Source organism: Branchiostoma lanceolatum, chromosome 15 (genome assembly GCF_035083965.1).
Source record: "Branchiostoma lanceolatum isolate klBraLanc5 chromosome 15, klBraLanc5.hap2, whole genome shotgun sequence".
Classification (NCBI taxonomy): domain Eukaryota; kingdom Metazoa; phylum Chordata; class Leptocardii; order Amphioxiformes; family Branchiostomatidae; genus Branchiostoma; species Branchiostoma lanceolatum.
Window position 1 is genome coordinate 10,999,418 of NC_089736.1, and position 24,843 is coordinate 11,024,260.

The 24,843-nt window shown below is 41.9% G+C and overlaps 1 protein-coding gene across 4 annotated transcripts in view; it reads right to left on the bottom strand.

Annotated features, from left to right (window-relative positions):
• Positions 1-24,843, bottom strand: part of LOC136449235 (carbamoyl-phosphate synthase [ammonia], mitochondrial-like) — a 36,287-nt gene continuing 11,444 nt past the window's right edge. For all 4 annotated transcript variants that reach the window (XM_066449141.1, XM_066449142.1, XM_066449144.1 and 1 more), the window contains exons 5-37: positions 24,430-24,576; positions 23,937-24,029; positions 23,068-23,286; positions 22,381-22,487; positions 21,761-21,980; positions 21,280-21,384; positions 20,453-20,548; positions 20,169-20,243; positions 19,619-19,733; positions 18,887-19,044; positions 18,336-18,464; positions 17,867-18,011; positions 16,970-17,180; positions 16,336-16,534; positions 15,663-15,839; positions 12,661-12,779; positions 11,698-11,905; positions 10,735-10,798; positions 10,348-10,418; positions 9,791-9,901; positions 9,154-9,278; positions 8,623-8,692; positions 8,398-8,465; positions 7,888-7,963; positions 7,286-7,363; positions 6,844-6,951; positions 6,170-6,259; positions 5,409-5,579; positions 4,376-4,549; positions 3,910-3,969; positions 3,275-3,384; positions 2,671-2,800; positions 1-1,613 (exon numbers count right to left, since the gene is read on the bottom strand). In XM_066449141.1, coding sequence (XP_066305238.1) covers positions 1,515-1,613; positions 2,671-2,800; positions 3,275-3,384; positions 3,910-3,969; positions 4,376-4,549; positions 5,409-5,579; positions 6,170-6,259; positions 6,844-6,951; positions 7,286-7,363; positions 7,888-7,963; positions 8,398-8,465; positions 8,623-8,692; positions 9,154-9,278; positions 9,791-9,901; positions 10,348-10,418; positions 10,735-10,798; positions 11,698-11,905; positions 12,661-12,779; positions 15,663-15,839; positions 16,336-16,534; positions 16,970-17,180; positions 17,867-18,011; positions 18,336-18,464; positions 18,887-19,044; positions 19,619-19,733; positions 20,169-20,243; positions 20,453-20,548; positions 21,280-21,384; positions 21,761-21,980; positions 22,381-22,487; positions 23,068-23,286; positions 23,937-24,029; positions 24,430-24,576 — 4,128 coding nt within the window. In that variant the 3' untranslated portion in view covers positions 1-1,514. The remainder of the gene's footprint in view (positions 1,614-2,670; positions 2,801-3,274; positions 3,385-3,909; positions 3,970-4,375; positions 4,550-5,408; positions 5,580-6,169; positions 6,260-6,843; positions 6,952-7,285; positions 7,364-7,887; positions 7,964-8,397; positions 8,466-8,622; positions 8,693-9,153; positions 9,279-9,790; positions 9,902-10,347; positions 10,419-10,734; positions 10,799-11,697; positions 11,906-12,660; positions 12,780-15,662; positions 15,840-16,335; positions 16,535-16,969; positions 17,181-17,866; positions 18,012-18,335; positions 18,465-18,886; positions 19,045-19,618; positions 19,734-20,168; positions 20,244-20,452; positions 20,549-21,279; positions 21,385-21,760; positions 21,981-22,380; positions 22,488-23,067; positions 23,287-23,936; positions 24,030-24,429; positions 24,577-24,843) is intronic.

A 24,843-nucleotide genomic window follows, 5' to 3' on the forward strand; every position in this document is an offset into this window, starting at 1 on the left:
TTTCCCAGCATTTATGGCACCTTTGGCTTCAAGTTTTAGGATGACCCTTGCAGCGAGTCATCTTATCACCATAATCTTCTTCTCACCCTAACCATACAATTACTTCTCATACATATCTCCACATTTCCTACTTAACTACCATGTTATCGCACCATTTCTATATATCTCTTTGTGCTAGACAGCAGTTATAAGATCTGACTGCGCATGACGATATTGAGCTTATTCTAGACAATGTATATAACGACACTTCAGGTGTAAATAGTTTCACAAGAACAATTTCACTTGAACGACAGTACAGATGTTGACAACAGGAGCAGCATGCCACAACTGTAAAATACAGTGTTCACAACATACATTTGGAATCATTAGTAAGAGAATTTCAATTGTAAGGATGAATGTACTTTTTTTCCTTCTTTACTTTCTTCGCTCTCCAACCCGTTATGTTGTTGACACATTGCAATGATCTTGACCTTTGTTACTGTTAGTCTTGTGTTACTTATGTCAGTCTTGATTTTAAGAAGGTTGATCTTAACATGATACATGATGCAAAGGTCTTACATTGGTCCATTTGTTTTTAAATAAATCAAGACTTTTAAGTACAGTTTTCTTCTAACTCCAAAATTTCACAAAAAGAATATGGTTTGCACATTCAAGTTTCACTCAAAACCTGAAGAGGATTTTTCTATGGTTCTTTCATTTTCAGAACACTTTTGCCAGATTGTATTAAGGAAAAATATGGAAAATTTGTAAAGAGGAGGGCGCAAGCATAGAAACAATATGGCTTTGTCCTTTGATAAAAGATCTTATAAATCCTTGGCCATGCTGATTCAATTAATATTCCTCTCATCTTGTTGGGTTAGGTTAAAGCTAGGGTCTTTGGCATATTCCAACAAGGCCTACAAATCCAATGTTCACAAAAAGATAAAATCTAACCATTTAGAGGACTGATGTGAATATTAATCTGTTTTTTTTCCATAAACAGACGCAACATGTATAAAGGGACTGTAGTCATTTTGCTGATAGCAGACAGAAAAAGGAATCATTTTGAATATTTGCACATCTTTGATCAAAATTTGTGACAACAATTGTTTAGCAGTATGACTATACTTCAGTTAGTTTTGCAGGTAGATTTCAAGTGTTTTCAAATGTCTTTACAGTATGGTAATATGGAACTTACGCAATTCACAAGCATTTTGGAGTCTTGTTCTAGTGATGCTGAAGAAGAGTGATGGATGTCACTCAAAACGTCCGGAAATAATCTCCGAATCTTACCCAGTTGTAGAGATTGAAGTGGAATCAAATATTTTGGAGTCTTAACTTTTTTTTCTAAATCGTGAGACTAGTATCCAAGTAATCACCCGTAGAGCCCTAGAAATTTGTCAACATTGGAAGGTACATAAAAAGAATAATCTGTCCTTAAAAAAAGCAGAGGAAACAACAAGCAATAATCTTGATCTCTATGTAAATTTTGGAGTTTGAGGTATGTTATAATATCTGCAGTTGATTTTCCAGCTCTAGACCATCTTTTTTGCGTGCTTCTGGTAGTGGAAGAGGCTGGTTGCGTCAAGTTTTCCGTACATCTGATCCAAGGCTTCCGCAAACATCTTGGTAACCTAGCAATGACAACAACAAAGCGATTACAGTTGGTATGAAAGTATGTGCACATGGGAAGTTGAATCATTAATTGTTGATCCCTTTAATTCGCTCTTGAATGTACAGTAAATTTTTACACACAAAATGAAAGAGTCTGTTTTCTTCTGTATCAAAGAATCTTTACTTCTGTTATAATTTCTCTTGTTCATTACATGTGACTACATGTACTAAATGTTAGACTGAAATATCTCAATTTGTTGTTCAGATTTCTATGGAGTTGATTTCATTCTCAAGAAGATATGCCTTTACCTTTGTGCCAAATTTCAACTCATTAAATGAAAAAAATGAGCTTGTTATAAAACCACTTGCATTACTTTTTGACTTCCCCTGGTATCTTTTTTCAAAACGATTCTGCTCAATGTAGGGCCACTTCAAGCATTGAACTAATTGACATGATTGGTTTAAAGGTGCCCTAAGCAATATCAGGGCACTGAAAGTCACATATTCAAATTCAATCTTTTTCTGATTTCTATCAATATTAAGTTTAGATACCACTATCCCATCGCATATCGACCATCATGGAGCAAAAATGCAATGTCGTTGTGTGGTAGGAACTCATTGAAAATCTGAGCACTTGGAGGCCAGCCATCATTTCAAATCTTCCGAACATGCACGATTCTGACCGATAAGTCCCGAACGCTTCCGAAGAAATAATCACGTGGTCATAGCTCAATGTGCTTGGGCATTGTGACGTCACGCGGCCGGAAATAACCGAAAATTGTCGACAGAAAACGGTTACGGCTGGATTCTGGGCTGATTTTTGGGGGGACCCAATAAATAGAATACTCCTTTTGTGGCTTGCTTCTGTGCTATCTTTAAACGCCCAAAGTCTGAAATAATGATGCAGATGTGCTAATATGGGGAAGTAAATGTCAATTTCAACTTCACCGAACAGAACTGTTTTCCCCAGAATATTTCAAGTTTTACCCCCTGAAATTGCTTAGGGCACCTTTAAACTGAATGTGGCTAAGGTGAGAGATAGCGGTGTATGTTTGTTTTCTGTTTCTTGGTACTGACCTCAAAGTTGGTGATGAGGGGAACCCCGGAGTCGACCGCGGCCCGGCGGATAAGATAGTTGTCCTTGACGTACTTGGTGTTGTTGGTGGGCAGGTTGATACACAGGTCAATCTCACCATCTTGGATCAGCCTGAGAAAAGAAGATTTGGACCCATCATTAACCAGCGTCGCGGAAGGGTAATGGCAGGGTGTTTGGCCCAGAACCCATAGGTCCTGGTTTCGAATCCTAACATACCCAGTTCACATTGTGCCCTTGGGAAAGGCACTTTACATGAATTGCCTAACTTCACTCAGGTGAAAATGCAAACAAACTTCTTGTTCTTACTTACTGCAACTGTATGCTGAGAAAACTTTTACAGTAAGAGCTTAGGCCTAGGAAAAAAAATCTTGTCTCAAAATCAAAAAAAGAAACAGAAAAAAAGACAATCCCTACCCATTGGCCCTAATGTTTTTCAGGACTGAAATCAGAAACACAGCATTTTTTCCCTAGGCCTTACAAGAAGTGCCAAAAGGTGAAATAGCAAATCTTTAAGACTACCTAAAAATTTGGCAGTTAATGACAAAAACTGTGTGTGTCTAAGTAAGACATGAAGTGAGAACTGACTTGGTAGCAGACAGGATCGAGCTGGTTTCCTCCTGCATCGGCCAGGCAACAGGCGAGGCGTCCATCTTGTGTGCGTTCAGGTACGCAGCAGTGGCCTCCGTGGCGTACAGCTGTGGGGGAGAAAAAATGGCTTTAGTCAGAAAAAATGATGTCATTCTCTAACTTGCCAGAGTCTGTAGTAATGGCACCCAGTATGAACACTTTTAAGGAGAGACTGGACTGTCATATGAAGCAACACCAAGTATAGTGTAATGTGCGACTACAGAGCTTTGGACCAGAAACCAGAGATGACAGTGAGCTGAATTGAAGAGTGGCCTTAACTGGAACCGGAGTTCCTAACTGGCGGAATCAACTCTACTTTACTCTAATTCCATTGTATTGTCTTTGTCTAGACATATAGAGTCTAGACGCTATCTTAGATCATTTATATACAATAGTTTTGATGTATTTATTTCTATTTATTGGTTTGGCTGTTCGGGACACACAGCCAGGGCTGCCCAACTAGCCTGTGGCTATTACAAAGGGCTAGACCTGCTGACAAAGACAAGACACTACAATGGACAGCACAACGAGCCATAACAATATTCTAATGTACATATTAAATACAATTATGTACATGTGGGTAGCTAGTTTACCTTGTAGCCTAGACTCTTCAACTTGAATGCAGTGGGAAGGAACTTTGGCTGGAAGGATTTCTGGCAGAGAGATGGGAAAAAACAGATGTTAGCAAACAAAATTTTGAAACTGTACTTCATGATACATGTATGGTATGATGTACCTCCATCATTGTATCATATACATGTATCACTAAGTTACCTGTGCGGAAAAGAACTTGTAAATACTGCGCGCCAAACATTGAGGAAGATGAAACACATTTTATTTCAAACTGTTCCTTCTATAATCACGAAAGGAGCTGTTTAAAGAGGCAACCAAATTCTGTCCGAATTTCAAAGCGTTTACATCTACAAAAAGAAAACTACTCTTAACATCACAACACCCACACATTACAAAAAAATTGGAATCATTTTGTCTTCCACTGTCTCAGAAAAAAAAGTCAAGCCCAACAAGTGAGAATTTAGGAATTTGTTTTTCCATAGTTACCTGAATGCCGATGAGGACGCTTCTCTTGGGAATCTTGAAGCCGGTGGAGAGAAGAGCCTTGAGGAAGGCTGAGTGTACATTTGGTCCGAAACACGCCACCTCGCCGGTCGAGGCCATCTCACACCGCAGCACGGGGTCCGCGTCCCGCAGTCGTGGCCAGGAAAACATTGGCGCCTACAGAACACAATAAAACATTTTTGATCAGTCATTACGCTTCCATTCAAATGTCATCTTATACATCAATGAAAACATCTTAATTGTAAACATAGAAGCAACTTGAACATTCTATGAAACTTATTTCCGCACTCAGGAAAATATTTGTGCCTACAGAACACACGATAAAACATCTTATACTAGGTAGGTAGAAGAAACTTCAACATTCTATGCTACTTCAAGCACTCAAGAAAACACTGGTGCCTACAAAACTCACAATAAAACATTTCATAGGAGAACATGAAAGGAACTTCAACATTCAATTTCTACCTCAAGCACTTAAAGACAGCATATTAAAGACAAACAAGAATTCATACCAAACATCAAATTTCTGTTCTGCGGAGAGCATTTTCTTTCTTATATTAAAGACATTCAGGTATTTCTAAATTTTTTAAATCTTCAGATTGTTCAGATTCAGGGTTTTGCTATCATTTGTGCTGCTTCATTTTCAGACAAGAAAAAATTCTGAGTTTGAATTCTTGGCAGGCCCCAACGTTGTGCCCTTGGGAAAGGCACTTTACATCTATTTTTTCACTTGACTCAGGTGAATATGAGTAGCTAGCTTCAGTTAGGGATTTCCTCTCGAATGGGATGTAAAACTGGAGGCCCCGTGTTTGTGGAGAGCCACACCTCGAGCATGTTACAGATCCAACCACACTTATTGTTAAGAGTAGGGGTTCTTCCCGGTGTGAGTGGATCAAACCTTACAGTCTGGTCTTATGCAGCTTGTACTTACAGTACAAAACTGGTGTGTTAAACCTAAAGGTCCCAGACAGACAGATGGATTTACCTGTTAGTCAAAACAAACAAATCACCATACCTTGATGCCCACATATCCCTCGGGAATATGTGGAGTCTCCAGGGTGGGGAGGGAGGGGAGGTCCAGCGGATGGTTGATCATGACTTTGGTCGCCACGTCAATCAGGTCTGTTCCGATCGTCTTGGAGACAAACGGGAAGGAGCGGGAAGCTCGCAGGTTCGTCTCGATAACCTGTCGTCATGAAAACAGTAACAAAGAGTTTGAAGTACATGCACAAGGTAACAGTTACTCGAGCAACTGGATAGATTTTGAAAACAGTCGGACATTTACATGTAGGTAACACCTACTACCTTTTGTCAGTGACTTTGACGACGAAAGGTAAGGGATTAGTCACTGACGAAAGGTAGTGGACGCTCTCTGAAATGTCTGTTTCCTAAATCTATGTAGTTGCTTAAGTAACTGTTACCTTGCATATCTTTCACCTGGATGTCTAACCTTCATCATATCTGAAGTACATGCAAAACATTATACAACAACAACAACAATCTTTATTGACACAACAAAAGTACAGCGACTTTCGTAAGGTCTACTACATCTATACATGCATACATACAAATAGATAGGTGCATACAAATGAGTACATTACATAGAATGTACTCATTGCATACATTACATACATTATATAGAATGTATCTTTTTTAAGCAATATGGACTTGACAGCAGTAACTGAAATGAAACTACACACTAGGCATTGGAAGAAAACAGAGGATGGACAGTTCATTCTATCGTATGTTTGTGATATCCTGTCCTCCCTTCCTTACCATGACTTTGTCTCCCTTGGCCAGGAACTGAGTGTTGAAGGGCCCAGAGATTGCAAACTTCTTGGCGATCCCTCGAGTTGCCTCCCGCACCTAAACAAAACATCACGAAGACATCTTTGTTGGATTCATTTCCATATTTTCTTTATTTCATATGTACTGACATTCCAAACAACACCAAGGGATTCCAAACTGTTACAACATGCTTAATCAGGTAAGAATTTTCCCAATACAGCGGTAGTCTAAGGACAGGGTGACTTAGCCACATTTAAAGTGTAAGCTTATATCTTTGCACTTTCATTTTCACTGCTTAAAGTGCACACCTGGACTTGGGCTTTGACCTGAAGCGCTTACTTGAGGTAACCCTTAAGCTGCCAGGTTTTTTAGCCAAGTAAAAATAAAAAATGTTTGACCCCTGACCTCCCTCACGAAACCCGCGAAACACCCGGCAGCCCTAACTCCCCTAACTTCCCGGCTTCGCGCGCTACATGCACACAAAGCTGTTTCCTTCTGGGGAATACCCTATCCCGGTTATAACTGGGCCCACCCAGCACACAAGGCATGTTTCTGTATCCCTGTTTAAACCGGGACTGGCAGCTTAAGGGTTTAAAAATGTTCCCCCCCCCCCCCAAAAAAGAGTCCTTTATTGAAAGAAATACAGTGTCTAGAAGCCTTACCTTGTTGAGAGCCTCCTGACTGATGGTCTGAGTGGGGAGGATGAGTGTGGCGTCCCCGGAGTGCACGCCTGCGTTCTCAACGTGCTCCGAGACAGCGTGGGCAACAACCTGGCACGGGTCAACACCAAAGGGTTAAAACTTGGAAAGCCGCAGCTTGAAATATTTTTAAAAATTAGTTTTAGTCAACTCAGTATTATGTTTAAGTTTTAACCAATCTTGTGCTCAATCTATTTGAGACTCCTTCTGCACATTGGTACATGTTTATGGTAATAGGAAATTTTTCCAGTGGTTGCTGGTTGGGTTGTTAAACTATACTGTATTTTGACTCAAGTATTTAGTGCAATAAGATTGGTCAACTGTTCAAACTCTCCTACTTAACAATACATCTGAGAGAGAACTGAAACCAAGGGAAGTGTTTCTGATCCAAAAATCGACCCCTTACCACACCATCCTTCGCTACAGCATCCATCTCGATCTCGCGGGCTCCCTCGATGAACTTGGTGATGACCACCGGGTGCTCCTGAAGCCATGGCAACATTGTGCAGAGATGATATAGTTTAGTTTCTTGTGATACCCTTTAGCCCCTAAGGGGGTTAATATTCTAGGGTTCAAACATCCATACACACATAAATATTACACAATTCAAAGGTCGATAATACATACAAATCACTGCATCAAAAAATCTAAAATGATTTAGCTTTCACAATCTTGGTGACTCTATCCCTAAACTGTCTGACATCAGTATCCAAAGCCTTTCTGTCAGTAGGCAGTTCAATCCAAAGCCTCACAGCTTTGTACACAAATGTTTTCTTTCCGTTGTTACTTTTTAGTTTAGATAACCTAGAAATTATACACATCAGTTTTTACATTGTAATCAGATCAAATGATCTTTACTTTGACAAACAAATAACTACAATATGGTTTCACATAATTCTAGGTAGGTCTTTAAAACAATCCATAAAATGTAGTAACTGTTGTGCTATTCATAAGATTATACCTTGTTAATGTTATGTCATTTGATTAAATAAAATACTTGAAGATTACATTTGACACTCTGGAGGCCTCTTCCAGGAATTTGGTCAGCTCCTCTGGTCCATATGCAACATTCATAGCAGAGCCACTGGAACAAGTCACAAACACACAAGTCAGAGAAATAACATCTTTCAAAATATGCCAACTTTTTCTGGAAGGTCAACACCATTTTTTTTCCATATTATTTTTCTGAGAACTTTTTTTAGCAAACTTTTAAGTATTCTTACAATTTTCACCCTTCATTTTACATGTCTCATAGATGCAATAAGCATATTCCAACTGGTCATGTGCAGTGTGGTGCATTGTGCGTAATACACGGTATTATAATGGCAAAATTGAATTCAAGGCCCATGAGACATACAACAAAATATATCTGGACATGTAATTAAGGGGATTCATTTTTGACCTTATAAATGCACATTTGAAACTTTGAAACCACTTATTGCAAAGGGCAACAAAGACAGAAAAACATTGTAAGATGGTGAAATTTGCCATACATGTAATATATATTTGAAGACCTACCTCAGGACGTAGGATGGGCGCAGTAGACAGGGGTATCCCACACTGGCAGCAAACTCTAAAGCTTCGTCCTGAATACACAACAACAGGATAGACACAGTGACCAAGATGTTTAAGAAGACCATATCTAAGTGTGATAGTCAACAGAAATGAAGTAACTTGTACTTTCAGTATCCTCTAAATGTTACTTTTCACAACTTTTGTTTCTGGTGAATATGTGTTACTGACCAGAGAAGACAATGATCTCCATGGTGCCTGCTCAATTCCGATCTCATCCAGGATGGCTGAGTAAGTAGACCTGGGGGTCAGGAGAGCAATTTCTGATTTGTGTGAAATCTATCATAATCATCAAGTTCTTCAAGCAATTACACACTACCATAAAATGATTATACCCAACCCAATAGTCACTTGTTCTCAAAATATTTCATGGATTCTAAGTCTTCACATAAACCTGATAATGTGACAGTCATGTGTGCATCATGTGACCTAAATTTCCACATTTTTACAGATCATGTGATGATCATGTGACCAATCACTTTGCAGCAGCACACATCATGTGACAATCTCTTAATGGTAGCACAGATCATGTGATGATCATGTGACAGTCATATATGACAAATAACCTTACAAAAGCACAGACCATGTGATGATCATGTGATAATCTCTTCATGACAGCACAGATCATGTGGTGATCATGTGACAATCATGTGACAAATAACCTTACAAAAGCACAGATCATGTGATGATCATGTGACCTACCTGTCCTCAGCATTGTCAATCATGACAGGGTTGGTACCCAGGATGTTGACGTTGTTATTGTACAGCGGCATGGCGAGGTTGTTGGGGATTTGTCCACCAACGGAGATGATGGCTCCACGACACGTCTGTTGAGAAAAGGACATCGACAAAGAAGTGACTATTTCATCATCAACCACAGATTTCAATACACTTTTAGTTGGCTAGGAATACATACAGAAAATTCAAATGGATACTACTATTACTACTACTATGGAAAGTTCTAATGGATACTACTACAGTACTATTACTATTACTACTACTACTACTACTACTACAGAAAATTCTAATGGATACTGCTGCTACAACTACTACTACTACAGAAAGTTCTAATGGATACTACTACAGTCTACTACGACTACGGAAAATTCTAATGAATACTGCTGCTACAACTACTACTACAGAAAGTTCTAATGGATACTACTTATACTACTACAGAAAATTCTAATGGTTACTATTACTACAGAAAATTCTAATGGATACTACTACTACTACTTCAAGTTAGACGCAAATGTCTACGTGAGTCTATTTTATGATATGGAAACATTGATGAAGTCTACAGAAAGACACATTAATTTTGTAGGAATACGGTATAACTTGCCTCTTGTTCGTAGATATCCAGGACTCTCTCCAGAGAAAGTTCTTCAAAGTACAGACGATCACACTCGTCAAAGTCTGTGCTGACAGTCTCTGGGTTGTGGTTCACTACGACCTAGGCACATAGAAATGGAATGGCCCAATATTAGAGACCACTCTTAGGCCTTAACAATATAACAATGAAATGCATCAGGACACTGTTATTTTCAACATCATATTGTAATTATACAGATATATATTGTACAAGGACAAGCATATTAACAAACTGAAGAAGTACAATGTTTATTACACATTCTAACATCAACTGTTCAAAGCTTTAATGTGTTAACAGAGTGCAAAATACAGGAATTCTGAGGTCGTATCGGAAATTCTATGTCCCTGGTTAACAGTCAACCAAAAATAGGCAAGGGTAGGCAGGTTTTTGCTAGGATTGGTCGAGTTGCCGGAAACATAACATTTTTTTCTCTGCCTTTTTCACACCAACAAAAGCAACAGTAGTGGACAACTGGCTTCAAGAAAAGTCAAACATAGAAGGACAATGCAACATTGACAGTGACGTACAGTTTTGTGTCCGAGTTCACGTAGCGTCCTGATAGCTGAGACAGCGCACCAGTCAAACTCGACACTGCTTCCTACACAAACAAAATGGGAGGCACAGGGTCAAACTCAAATACACTTTACACACAAATGTATCATATGTAACATTTCAACTTTATGTGCTTACTCTATACACTGTGTAATACTTTTGCTGTGGTTTTATTTTAGTGTTTTCACGGTGGTCATCCTATCATGAATTCATGGCACTGAAATATGTTTTCCTTTTATGACTACAGAATTGTTATAATTATGGTGAAATAAGAACATGGGCAAAAACCTCATTTTACCTCGGCAGCAAAATTTTCTTCTGTGATCTACAAGTTCCAGTAACTACAAGTCACAGTGACCCACCTATGTGGTACGGCCCACAGCCGAGCACCATGGTCCCGTGGTCGTTAAAGGTCAGATCATGCTCCTGCAATGGGGAAGGAATAATATGATTAACACAATGATATGGGATGAATGAATGAAATGAGCCACTGACTTAGATTGCAGTGTTTCACCATCATGGTCGTAGTGGATTTATAAATTCACTAGTTGTACAGACACACTTATTCAAAAAGGTGGCAAGGTAGTCTTGTGGTAAGGTTGTTTCCTTAGGATCTGAAGGTTCTGGGCTAGAATCCCTAGCAGGCCCCAATGTTGTGCCCTTGGCAAAGGCACTTAACACCATTTTCCTCACTCGACTTAGGTGAAAACGAATACCTAGCCTCAGCTTCTAAGGAACGTCCTCTCAGTTGGGAGGTAATGCCGAAGGTTCCATGCTTGAGCACAGTCAAGAAACGACCACACTTATTGAAAAGAGTAGGGGTTCATCCCAGTGTGAGTGGATCACAACTTACAGTCCGGTCTTACATGTAGCTTGTACCTAGTACACACTGTACAAACCTGGCGTGTTACGCCTAAAGGCGGTTTACCTTTTATTTGAAAAACAAACAAACAAACAAGCACCACCATGCCGTTGTAGGTAGAGTACAGCAACAGTCTTGGCTGGGTATTCTGTTTGACCCACACCTCGAGCATGTAAACATAACCCGCAATACTTATCGAAAAGTGTAGGGGTCCTGGGAGTGTCATGTCTAAAGGTAGTTTACTGGTCTTGCAAAACAAACAAGTCTCACAATGCCGTTGTAATTAGAGTACAGGTACATGTAGTTGGTCTTGGCTGGGTACTTGGCTGCCATAGTGTCGATTCTATTGACCCACACGTCAAGCATGTAAAAGAACCCGCCCTACTTATTGAAAAGTGTAGGGGTCCAGGGAGTGTCATGCCTAAAGGCAGTTTACCGGTCATGCAAAACAAACAAGTCTCACCATGCCGTTGTATGTAGAGTACAGGTAGTTAGTCTTGGCTGGGTACTCGGCTGCCATGGTGTCGATCTGTTTGACCCACGGCTTGATGCTCCTCTCCAGTCTGAGCTGGCGGCTGTCCGCCTCGGTCAGGTTCAGGGCCTTACCGATCTGCTTGTCTGAGAAGCCTGCCTTCTTGGCAAGCTCAAGATTTTCTGAAGGAACACTCTCTCTGGAAGGAAAATAAATAGCATTTATTCATCAATTGCCAAATAGCAGTTACTCAAGCAACTGGATAATATTTGGAAATAGTCAGACGTTTCAGACGGCATCTGATGGCGTATCTTTTTGCCTGGATGTCTAACGTTCATTGACGTATCCATATATTGATTCAGTTGTTCTCTTAACGATTAGTGTACAAAGCCTACAGCCATGAGTTCGCCACCCCCAGACCCCGGGGAAGACCACCGAAGAGATGGAAAGACCAAATTTTGAAGGACACGGGCTTAAACAGTCTGGAAGCAGAGGCTAGGGCAAGGGACAGGACTACATGGAGGATCCTCCTGGAAAGCAAGGGGCCAGCTCCTGGCCTGAGCACGTAGGCAGGCAGGCTTAACGATTTAACTTTAAGAGTTAAGCCTGTCACACAGCTGAGGAAATTTGATCGGTGAAAAGTCTGCGAGGTCTGAATTACATTTCCGGCAGTAATACGCCCGGCGTTCCTTCGATCATCACAAAATTCTTATGGATTAGTCCATGTTTCAAAGGCAACAAGTCTGTTCTATGAGATGGAGTAGATTTTTGGGCGAAAAATTGGAGTGACCCTCTATAGCAATTTTCAGATTCTGCGACAACAAATACGGCAAAAGCTCATTAACTGTGTGACACAGGCTTAACAAAATCTTCCATCTTCCGGACTACAACATAACAGCTAAAGTGCAAAGTAGACTTTCTTCCCCTGACTTGATTTCAAGAAGCACTACTCACCTAGTGAAGGACCTCAGGCTTCTGTCCATGTTCACAATGCTGTCCAACTTGTGGAGGAACCAACGGTCGATAGCCGTCAAGTCATGGATCTGGTCTACTGTGTAACCATCATAAAGGGCCTGCGTAGGACGAAAGATGACAAAGACAAAGAAATAACTATTGGACAATGTTGGACCATAAAAATTTTCCTTTGAACAAAAGATCTATAAGCTGTGTTTGCTTGCAGCTAAAGTAAATGCATTGCAGATACAGTTTTTATAGAAATTAAAGTTTTGTTTTGTCTGGTAGCAAATCTGAAAGACGTTTCTATACAGACTTTCTGTTTAACAATAAGTTGTAGTCATTACACTTTTCAACTTTCTGAAGTTCAAAAAATTTTGTATCCTCGAACCAAAAATTGTAACAACGTCAATTGTAATGTCCGACTTCAGCAATGGAATTTTCGACAGCTGCACACGTGAAGAGTGTTCGTTTCATTTGGTGGAAGCCTGTGCAATACCGTGAAATAAAGACCCCTGGTAGACACACGCTGACTCTCTGTACCACTCACGGCCTGTCACAGCTGGTCAATGGGGCCACCCACCGTAAAGGAAATAGACTTGACCTCATTATGAGTGATGCACCCAGCCTCTGCACTCAGGTTCAAATTGATCCCGAAATAGGCAAGTCAGACCACTACCTGCTAAGCACTTCAATATCATGCTCTCCGGTTCAGGAGAAAACCACTCCAAGGAAAATCTGGATTTACCAGAAAGCTGATTGGGACGCTTGAATGAACTTGCACAAGCCAAGTGGGACACCATGCTGGACCCAGACAACCCAGAGCTGTCGTGCACGAACGTTACAAAAACAATACAGCAGGCTATGGAACACCACATTCCGCAAAAGACATTACGAATCTTTACAGGAAAACCGGAATGGTACAACGAATTATGCGAAAGGGCCCTGCAGAAGAAACATAAAACTTGGCGTCAGTACAAAGCAAAGAAAACCCCAGCATCTCGGTCAATATACAACAAGGCGAGAAACAGCTATACCTATGTTACCAGGAAAGCCATTAACAACCACAAAAAGAGAGTCAAAGAGAAAATGACCACGGGCCTCAAAAAGGGAAGTAAAAGCTGGTGGTGGACTGCTAAGAGACTGATGGGTCAAGGAGGCAAATGTGACATCCCACTCCTGAGCTCCGAAAATCAATCATACATTCACCCCGAGGAAAAAGCAGAATGCTTTGCAAACATCTTCGCAGAGAAATCCACCATCCCTCAAGACGAGAATGACAAAGACGTCCCACAGGTAGAGAGTAAAACTGCATCTAGACTGAAGAAGATAGTATTTTGGCCGAAACAAGTGCGAAAAGTTTTAACAAAGCTCCACATCAGTAAGGCCACGGGTCCAGACTCAATACCTGCCAGAGTCCTGAAACATGCTGCGCTGGAGCTGTCCAGACCCCTAGCCAAGCTATTTCAGCTCTTACTGAACAAACATCACATGCCAAAGCAGTGGAAAGTTGCCCACGTAATCCCCGTGCACAAAAAGAACAGCAAACATGACCCAAACAACTACAGACCAATCTCTCTTCTCTGCATAATAAGCAAAGTGATGGAAGCGATCATAAACAAAGCACTGTGGAAGCACATCGACAAGAACAGTCTCATAAGCGACAAACAATTTGGTTTCAGGGCTGGTCATTCCACTGCAGACGCACTGACTTTCGTCACTCAACATTTACATGATGCCAAGGACAAAAGACAGGAAAGCAGACTGATATGCCTCGATATAAGTCGAGCTTTTGACCGCGTATGGCACAGGGGGTTAATTGCAAAAATGAAAGCCATTGGCGTGGACGGTCACGTGCTCAAATGGTTTGAGAACTACCTTGCAGACAGAGAACTAAAAGCAACAATCAGCGGGAAAACTTCTACCGCCAGACTCATAAACGCGGGAGTCCCCCAAGGCTCAATCCTTGGTCCCTCACTCTTCATCATTTACATTGATGACCTGACAGAACAGTTAACAAACACAGCAATGCTGTACGCCGACGACTCATCGATCATGAGAATCATAGAGAGGCGAGAAAGAGCCAGAGCAGCTCTGTCGCTGAACACAGATTTGCCAAAAATTCAGAACTGGGCAGATTGCTGGAACGTCCTCTTCGGCGCATCTAAGTGCAAAGGCCTGACAGTCAGCAATTTAAAAGACGCTGAAGGCAACCATCCCGAGCTCAACTTCATGGATACTACTCTTGCTGAGGTAGATGAAGCTGAACTGTTAGGGTTAACGATCCGAAAGGAACTGTCCTGGACACACCACATAAAGAAGATGGCGACGGATGCAGGAAAACGCCTGGGACTTCTGAGAAGAGCCGCCCCTTACTTGACTCCACAACAGAGAGCCACCATCTACAAAAGTATGGTACGATCCTGCATGGAATATGCCTCTACAGTTTGGATGGGAGCTTGCCCCACATCACTAGACCTGCTTGATGCAATTCAAAGAAGAGCCATAAGACTTATAAATCTCCCACAAGATGAGTTGGACAGAAACCAGATTCAGCCCCTGGGACAACGTAGAAACATGGGGGCCCTCACTCTCCTGCATCGCATGTACAACAACAACGCTCCCTCACCACTCATCAGCCTACTCCCGGGACCGTACGTACATCGACGTGAAACCCGCTTGTCAAGATCACAACACTGCAACGCTCTGGAACCCGCCAAGTCGTCCACAACGTCACACAGAAGAACCTTCCTCCCAGCCACCGTTAAACTCTGGAACTCTCTGCCACAGGACATTGTGACTCTTAAGGACAAATGCAAATTTAAAACTTGTATTAATCGCCACCTTAGTGTCCCTCGCCAGCGCCCTACTATGTAGATACGGGTCAGCTGCTAAGCTAAGGCATGGTGTTAAGCATAGAAAAAAAAAAAAAAAAAAAGACCAGTCTGGAACACCCGCTTCAAACATTATCTCAGCCCAGGTATGACATAATGTGCCCTTACCTTACAAATGGAATGTATGCGGGTGCTGGAGGGAACGCGCAGGGCCTCCTTCATGTCGTGGTCCAGTGGGTATGCCTTCCCCATGGGCTGCTGCGACACGAAGCCCTCGATAGACGGGTGGATCATCCGCAGCGCCTTCTGCAAACTCTCCTCAAACGTACGCCCAATCGCCATGACCTGGGTGATCATACAACATTCATGTTATCTATGGTAGAGTAGTCATTAGTGTTACAGTACTGTACCTTTAATATCTATATGCAGATTTAAGAACTACAGACACAAATATGCATCAAATAACTTTTTTTAGGACGAATTTGAGCATTAGATTTCAAATCTCAAAGGCAAAGTATTTTGATATGCTAATATCACATTAAACAGTCTTGGTGAGCTTTGATAAAATGTGGTCAAACACAACAGCCAATAAGAAGGCCAATAGTAGTGGACAACCTCAAGTTAAACGTACACACTAACATCACATCTTTAGAAAAGATGCTGTATTCGCTCAGTTCCCAATAAGACAGCCAATGATATTAGTTCATCCTTGATGAAATCAATAACACTGTGATTGAAACTCAAAATGTCTGGAAGTAAATCTTTTATACAGCACACACAGTTGTAGAGTTTGAATCATCTTTATACAATAACACGGTGGAAAAATAGTTGTTCAACCGACCTCTCCCACACTCTTCATGGAGCTCCCGATCTGTTTGGAGGTGAGCTGGAATCTGTCCAGATCCCAGCGCGGGATCTTGGTGACGATGTAATCCAGGCTGGGCTCAAAGCACGCCGTCGTGGACTGCGTCGTGGCGTTCTTGATTTCCGGGAGCTGCCGGCCCACAGCCAACTTGGCTGCGATGAAGGCCAGGGGGTATCTATAGGCACCAAAACAAAACAAACAGGTAGTTGGTTACCATTAATTCTTTATTTTAACCTGAAGGCCATACAGAAACACCACCTAGCAGAATGAAGCAGTGCTACAGTTAAAACCAACATGTGGTTACTAATTCTTCTTTCTTTACCTTAAGGCCATACAGAAACACCACATAGCAGAACGAAGTAGTATTACAGTCAAAACCAACAGGTGGTTACCATTACTTCTTTATCTTTACCCAAATGCAATACAAAAACAGAATGAAACAGTATTACAGTCTACTATACAGAAACACCACCTAGCAGAATGAAGCAGTACTACTAAAGTCTACTATACAGAAACACCACCTAGCAGAATGAAGCAGTACTTGTATTAATACAGTCTCCTATACAGAAACACCACCTAGCAGAATGAAGCAGTACTACAGTCTCCTTACCCTGTAGCTTTGGAGGCCAGTGCAGAGCTGCGTGACAGACGGGCGTTGACTTCGATGATGCAGTACTCCAGTGACTGTGGGTGCAGGGCATACTGGATGTTACACTCGCCCACGATACCAAGATGGCGGACAACTTTGATGGCGGTCTCTCGCAGCATGTGGTATTCGTAGTTCGACAGAGTCTGACTCGGAGCGACCACAATAGAGTCACCTGTAAAAGATGATAGGATTGATTCTTCATCACCTCATAGCCATAGATTAATTTTACTAAAAGTATATTTGTTATCTACTGTAAATTAATGTTGAAATTTTCGCAGTGGTTTTATGTTCATGGTTTTTGCACTGACTTCTTCAACGCCAACTTAAAACCACTGCGAAAATGCTTGTTCTGTCTTCTGCTTGCCTACCCTTTGTTTCAATCGAGAACTTAAAACTCATCCGAACACTCGATTTTGTCCCAACCACAAAATCAAATCAATCTAAAGGCCTTTACAGTGCCTGCTGTTTTCAGAAATGGGATCGCTAAAGCCGCCGTCACAAATAAGAAATTCAGCTCGGCCGACGTGTTGGCGAGCTTCAAATGTGCATTTTCGGCCCAAGTACGGCCGACATCCTGTTGATTACGTGGGCTTCGGGCGATTTTTAGAAATCAAAGTTGATCCAAATATTGGCCTTTCACCAGGTTAGTCGATTCTGACTTTGTCCATGTCCAAGAGATGGTACCATCTTAAGGGGGACATTGGAAAATACAGTCGACGCTCGGGCAATTTTGAGCTTCGGCGAGCTTCGGGCGATCTACAAATTTGGCTGATGCTCGCATGAATTGTGACGCCGGCTTAATCATTACATGACAACAAGTTTCCTTTGTTTTGACAAATTCGACTGTATTCCTCTCACCAGTGTGAACCCCTAGAGGGTCGAAGTTCTCCATGTTGCAGACGGTGACGCAGTTGTCGGCCGAGTCTCGCACCACCTCATACTCCACCTCCTTCCACCCCAGCAGCGACTTCTCAATCAGGATCTGATTGGACATGGCAAAAGCCTGGCAGAAATAGGAGCAACACAGAAACATCAGAAGAGGATATCAACTGCTGAAAGGCTGCCATTTTTTTACAAACCCTTGAGATTTAGCCCCGCCAATTGTAAGCTCTTAGCAATTCAGTCCCTGGCTGCGAAGAGAGTGTAGTTGTCCCACCCAATAACAATAATGATAACATCCCTGGACGGTAATTTTCTAGTGGGTTCTTTTTATCTGAAGAAGGGAAAAGTTTTGGGTCAAAGATTTGTTTGGTATTCCTTTATTCTTGTATTATACAAAGATTTGTCTGAGTTCTCCTTGCAAGATTGAGCTCATATCGTTTCTTACCTTTGTGGCAATATCTTTCAGTTTGTGACGGTCTTCTGCTAGTCCAGACCCCAGGCCTCCCAGGGCATATGCAGCACGCACCATCACTGGAAAGCCTATCTCAGCAGCCGCCTCCAAGGCCTCTTTCACCTGCAATGATATGGGAGCACATCAACATCAACACTCGTTGACATTCTAATGGCAGAAAAACACTACAGCCTCACAGTTGAGCTGCTGGTTCCAATTAGTTGATAACTGGGAGACCCTGGTTGAAATCTTGGGACAGGACATCTTGGTTGGGGCTGCACCCGTCTTTTGGAAGGGACATAAATTGGGGTTACCGTGTTGCCTCAAGCACATTAAAGGGGAAGGGCTAGCACCCCTCCCTGTAAAAATATACCCTGCTACAGAAACAGCAAGGAAACTTGCAGTCCAGCAAAACAACAACAATAGAAATCAGAGTCTGTCAGATATGACAGGTTGGAATAGTTCAAATCTTATTATAGAAGTCAAATGAGCAGTATGATTCTGTTAAATTGCAACAAGGACTGGGAAAAAAGTCATGAACTTACACTTTCGACTGCGAAACTTGGCGCAATCTTCTCGTTGATTTCCGTGAGTTTGTCGGAGAAGATCTGGCGATCTTCGGTGGCCATGACAGACTCGATGGGCGTACCGAGAACTTGAACGCCATGCTGGTGTAGGATGCCCTGCTTGAAGAGTTCAACACCTGCAAGCGTGGTCAAAGTTCATTTTAGGCTTAAGAATATACATTGTTAATTCAATTTCACATCATGAAGTTCAGATTTTTGGGATGGACGAAGTGAACTGCTTGTCATTCCCAACAAACAGATTTCCGTCCTGGAATAGTAATAATGGTTTATTAGTCAGAAATTACCTGTGCAATGGCAGCCAGTGCTGAATTGCTGCAGGGTTTACAATCACATAATACACAACAGATAGATGTTTGCTCCACACTTGCACTTTGTGGAACTGTCGCAAGGGTCTGGGCAGCTGCCATTCGGTGCCAGCAGGTGACCTCAATACGACCTTCCTCAACCGAAGTCAGGTACCCATTCACACCTGGGTGGAGTGAGGAAAGTCATGTAAAGTGCCTTTCCCAAGGGCACAACATCGGGGCATATCTCTCGGTTCTGGGCGAAACACCCTACCGATTGCGCCACACCACGGAATGTGCCAGGGAATGGAGTGCCACGGAATGGAGGGACATGACCTGGGGACAGCCCTGCACTAGGCACTACAAGGTGAACAACAACAAATATGTCCAGGTTTCCTGTACTTACCACAGTTGAGTGCTGTCTGTCCCCCCATGGACAGCAGTATCCCATCAGGCTTCTCTCTCTTAATGACATCAGTCACAAACTCGGGCGTGATGGGGAGGAAATAAACATGGTCCGCCTGAGGGGGGGGGATAAAAGTTACTGTAATTCTTGTTTCTTTCACAGTAACTTCTGTCAATTCTGAACTTATTATCACCGTGAAAAACCTGTTGTAATTATTCATGATTCCTTCACACATCCGTTCTGTAAATCACTTGCTGCCACCGTGAAGTTAAAGTTCAGTGAAAAATGTCAATTTTCCTTACACTGTGAAATTTTGCTACCGTGAAGATAAAGTGAATTACAGTTCACAAATATACTTAACCTTTAGCACACTGAAGTAGCCATTTAGCACCCCGTTTTCTATTAGTTACAGAGTTAGGCAGCAGGGAGAAGGTTAACCTTATGATTCTTGCCTTCTTTGCAGTTGCTTAAATTCAAGTGTACTGTTAACAATAGAAACATTGGCTAAGAAGCTCAAATTCATCAGTAAGAAAGTACAATGTAGACTGACCTGTTTTTCTCCATGGGCATTTGTCTGTACAGATGCAATGTTGGGGTTCATCAGGACCGTTTGTAGGTTCTCCTCCTAGCAGTTTGGAAAAGAAATGCAGATGGGTGACCAGATTTCAACGATTAACAATGAATGTCTGTACATATCTTCTGTCATACAGATACTAAGAGTCTGACTAAAGTATCAACAGACTGAAATACAGAAAGAAAAATTCACAAACGAACAGTATCATTTAAGTCTCTCTATTATCATCTTTTTCAACAAAACATATTCTTATCATTTACCTTGAGTGCTTTGATAGCCTGTGAGCCAGAGTAGTCAAATTCCCCAGCCTGGCCGATGGACAAGCCTCCTGAACCCAGTACCAACACTTTGTTTACCTGTAGGATTTTATAAGAATACATTGTAGGAAATGCTGTAACCATTATCACAGTAATTTTGGAAAAGGATACAAATGAAAAGTCATTGGAGCATAGGAAAGAGAAAAACGGGCGACAAGTCTAATTAGCTTGCAGGGTGTCAGGGCATCTTCTGGACACCATGCACAAAGAAATTAGATGCCCTCCTTTTGCAGGGGACACCCAGAGGACGCCCTGTTTCCCTGGTAACTACATACACACACTGCAACTGTTTTTTCCTCATACTAGACACTGGAACAGCATGAAAATTGATTGACATGCAAGTCTACTAGGTAACTGTTAATCCATACAGCCAATTGGTGCAGTCAATTCTTTTGTTGGCTAGCTTTCCTGGTCCTTCTCTTTGCCTCGGCAATAGCTACTCTCTCAGTTTCAAATGTTGAAATGCTGTTGTGGATCAGCCAGCTATAAATCCTAGCTAAAAGCTTCTGTATCTGTATAGCCAGTATAACCGCCTTTCCGCGTAACACACCAGCTTTGCAGGCACGAAGCACAGCAGTAGCTGGTTATATTACGCTGAACGGCCTGTCTCACCTACATGTAGTTTTTGCACATCTGACTGCAACCGTTCTTTAAAGCAATTTAGTGACGAGGCTCCTACAGTACTTGATGACAACGAGTTCTATTCTACTATGGTTCTCGGAAAATATATCTGAAAGCCTGCAAGTACATGTTAGTAAAGACAGACTTACATGGACGGGAGCAGGCCTGGGTTTGCCTGGAGGGATGACTTTGGACACAGGCATGGAGGTTCCCTTGCCTTTTCTGATCATGTCCATGAAGATGTCAAATAGGAACTGTAGAGAAGGCATATTCATTAAGGTTCAACAGTAGTACAGTACCAAATTTTTCAGATTGCAGACACAGGCAAAAAGTTGCAATTCCACAATGTTAAGATGTATAGGCAATCACATATTGCAGAAACCAGAAAAAAAGGAGTTAGAGCCATGTCAACTTGCCTACAGTATCATTCAAGTAATAAAGGCTTTCATATCTTATGACATTATGTTATCACAAAGTGAATAATAGCATTGACTGTGACTATTTACAAAACAATCATGCTCAAGGCAACTTTTCAGTTTAACACCGGCGCGCTACATTGTATCACCAGCATACTATTTATAGGTATCACACTAGTGAACCATTTTCAGGTCTCACACCAGCATACCATACCTCGGTATCTGTTGGCCCTCCCCGCGCCTCGGGATGGAACTGTGCGGTGAAGATGGGTCGTGTTTCGTGCATGATGCCCTCGTTAGTCAGGTCGTTAGCGTTGATGAACATGGGCTTCCAGCCAGGCGGGAGGGTCTCGTTATCGATGGCAAAGCCGTGGTTCTGTGACGTGATGAAGGCCTGGTTGTTTAACAGGTTCAGGACGGGCTGGTTGTGGCCCCTGGGGACGGAGGGAAAGACAAGATACTGTTATTGTTGAAATGTTTCCTTTCGCTTGAACCTATTCATCGCAAAGTTAAAACTACCACGAACACTCCATTTTCTCCTCAACAAGAAATCAAATCCCCGCAAACTTAAAGGCAGTTATAGTAAGTCCTTGGATACAAACGATGAAGCAGAATTATAGAAAAGAAACAAAAGAAGACAACCGAAAAGTGGTAGTTTATGTCTGAATAAACATAAAACCTAAATCTATATCCATTAACCTATATCCACAACCTATATCTATAAACCTACAATGCTATAAACTGGTAACCACATAAAAATATTTAGCTGCCAAAAAACAGCCTGGGTACCCTTTAACTTCGTACAATGAAATAAAAGATCAAACTTTTTTTTACCTGTTTCCAAGAGGCAGCTTGTAGGACTTAGCCCCTGCAGCCAGAGAGGTCAGCTGGTTCCCCATACAGATCCCAAAGATGGGCTCAGGTCTTTCCTCTTGCAGGATCTGCACAGTAAATGTACATGTTTTTTCATCAACTGCAAGTATTTTTACCATGTCATCGACTGATAAGATGCAGACAGCAGCATTCACGAATTCAGCACCAAGGACAGGCAATATTAAACATGAAGTGTACAAGCTTTTCATTACCAACTGTCATGATCTGCTTTGTATAAGTTGTATAACCAACGTAACACTAGCTCTGTTAACACATTTAAATGTGTGCTTTAACCATTTTCATTGTATAATGTGTATTGTCCTGTTACAAGGGCTAGCCCTTTACAATAGCCTCTGGCTAGTTGGGTAGCCCTGGCTGTATACTTAGACTTAACACAGCCTAATGAATCAAATCAAATCAACTGATGATATACTGAAGCATTAAAGAATTCAGCACCAAGGACAGTGAACATCAAACTTGAAGCACACTTGAGGCACCATTCTTGGTGACACCTCAGGGGCAGAGGCATTTTTCTCAATAGGCCTATCCACAAAGACCTGTAACTGTATCCGTATCTATATAGCCGGTATAACCGACATTTGGCATAACACACCAGCTAATATGGTGGTAGAGCTCTTAGAGTCTCACCTGCCGCATGTTTTCAATAGCTTCCGTCGCGAGCTCGGGATCTCCAGGACCGTTGGACACGAAGAGCCCGTCGTAGCTTTCGTCCTGAATGTTGTGGTTCCAGGGGACCAGGTGAACCTCCGCCCCGCGCTTCACCAGGTTCCGGATCATGTTGTGTTTGACGCCGCAATCCACCACCACGATCTTCACAGGGTTGCCTTTCCCAAATATCTGCACTTCCTACAGTTTAAAGAGGTAAAGTGATCAAACCTCAAACTGAGGACAAAGCTTTTTCGTTAGCTAGGAGTGCAATGCAGCTTTGCTATTGCCCGTGTGTTTAGCCAAGCACACAGGGTCACCTCTAATCTTCTCGATAAATGTAGAGGGGTTGCGTTACCATGGAGACCTTCAGTAAAGGAGGTCCAAACAGACAACCTTCAATGCAAATATGGTTGAAAATAATGCTTTTAATCCTATTGATACATTTACATGCCAATTCCGTACAACAAATGTAAAGTATTTACTTACAATCTTTCGACTAGTCCTCTGTTCATTCTCAAGTTGATTTGACCCAAAGCCTACTTCACTTGACCTAGGGTCAAAGGTGGCCTCCATCTCGGTAGACTTGTCGGCACCTTTGACCCGTCTGCTGATGTCACACTTCTGCTCAAGTCAAGGTAATTAGGCTTCGGGTCAAATCAACTTGAGAAGGACCAGAGGACTGGTGGAAAGCTTGTTGGTAAGTGCTTTACTCTGTGTACGAACTTAGCGTGTATATTTTTATCAGTATGTCAATCATCATCACACATAAACCTTGTATGGTTTCTTACTCAGTCACATATAGCATTATTCTACCAATTGAAAAAAGTACTAGTGATGATGAAACATACCTTGGTGGACACTTCTGCCATGAGGTTCCTGAGGTTGGGGTCAACAAACTCTATCGGATCTCCCTCAAACTCAATCTTTCCCAGAACAGTTCCCTGTGTAGAGAAAAGAATATGCGAGACCTGGCCTGAGTGCAGTTAGTTAATATGAATGTACCTAAAATAATCTTCAACTCATACTACTTCTTACCATAAGCCAAGAAACATTACACACATAATACATTCAAAGTCAGGAGCTGTAAAAAATTGAATGCATGTGCTGGTATGATTATTCTGGAGATGAGAAAAATAGCAAAATGCAAGCCTTGGGATGCAACAAACAAATTAGAGTCTTTTACACAATGCAAAATTGACCGTTCAAAATATTTTCACATGCAAATCTTGAAAACAGCATGCAAATTGCATGTTGTATTTTGAGCCCTACAAGGTATACCATTGTACCCTTTCGATGACGTCACTAGTGGCTCTTGTAAAGTACAAAGATGTTTAAGCGTACCCTGTCTCTGATGAGTTTTGTCAGCATCCTGGTGTCTATACCGTACAGGGCAGGGACTCCCTCGTCCTTTAGCCACTGGGACAGGGACTTGACGGAGTTCCAATGGCTGTGGTGGTGGGAGTAGTCCTGCACAAGTAGGCCCGCCACCTGTATGGTAAAGGACAAAACATCAGTTAGAAACAGCACCCAACCATTGAGACCATTTACCATGCTCTCTCACGGGTGTCTCACAGACTCAGACAGACACGGGTCCAGTTTGCTGCAGCTGGTCACTGCCCTCGGGCGAGTGAGGAGATAATTTCTTTACTCATTCTATGCACAAGTAGGCCTGCTACCTGCATGGCAACATCATCATCATTTACTATCATTCTATGGATTGCTTTTAGTGTTTTATTGTTATATTCAATGTACTTG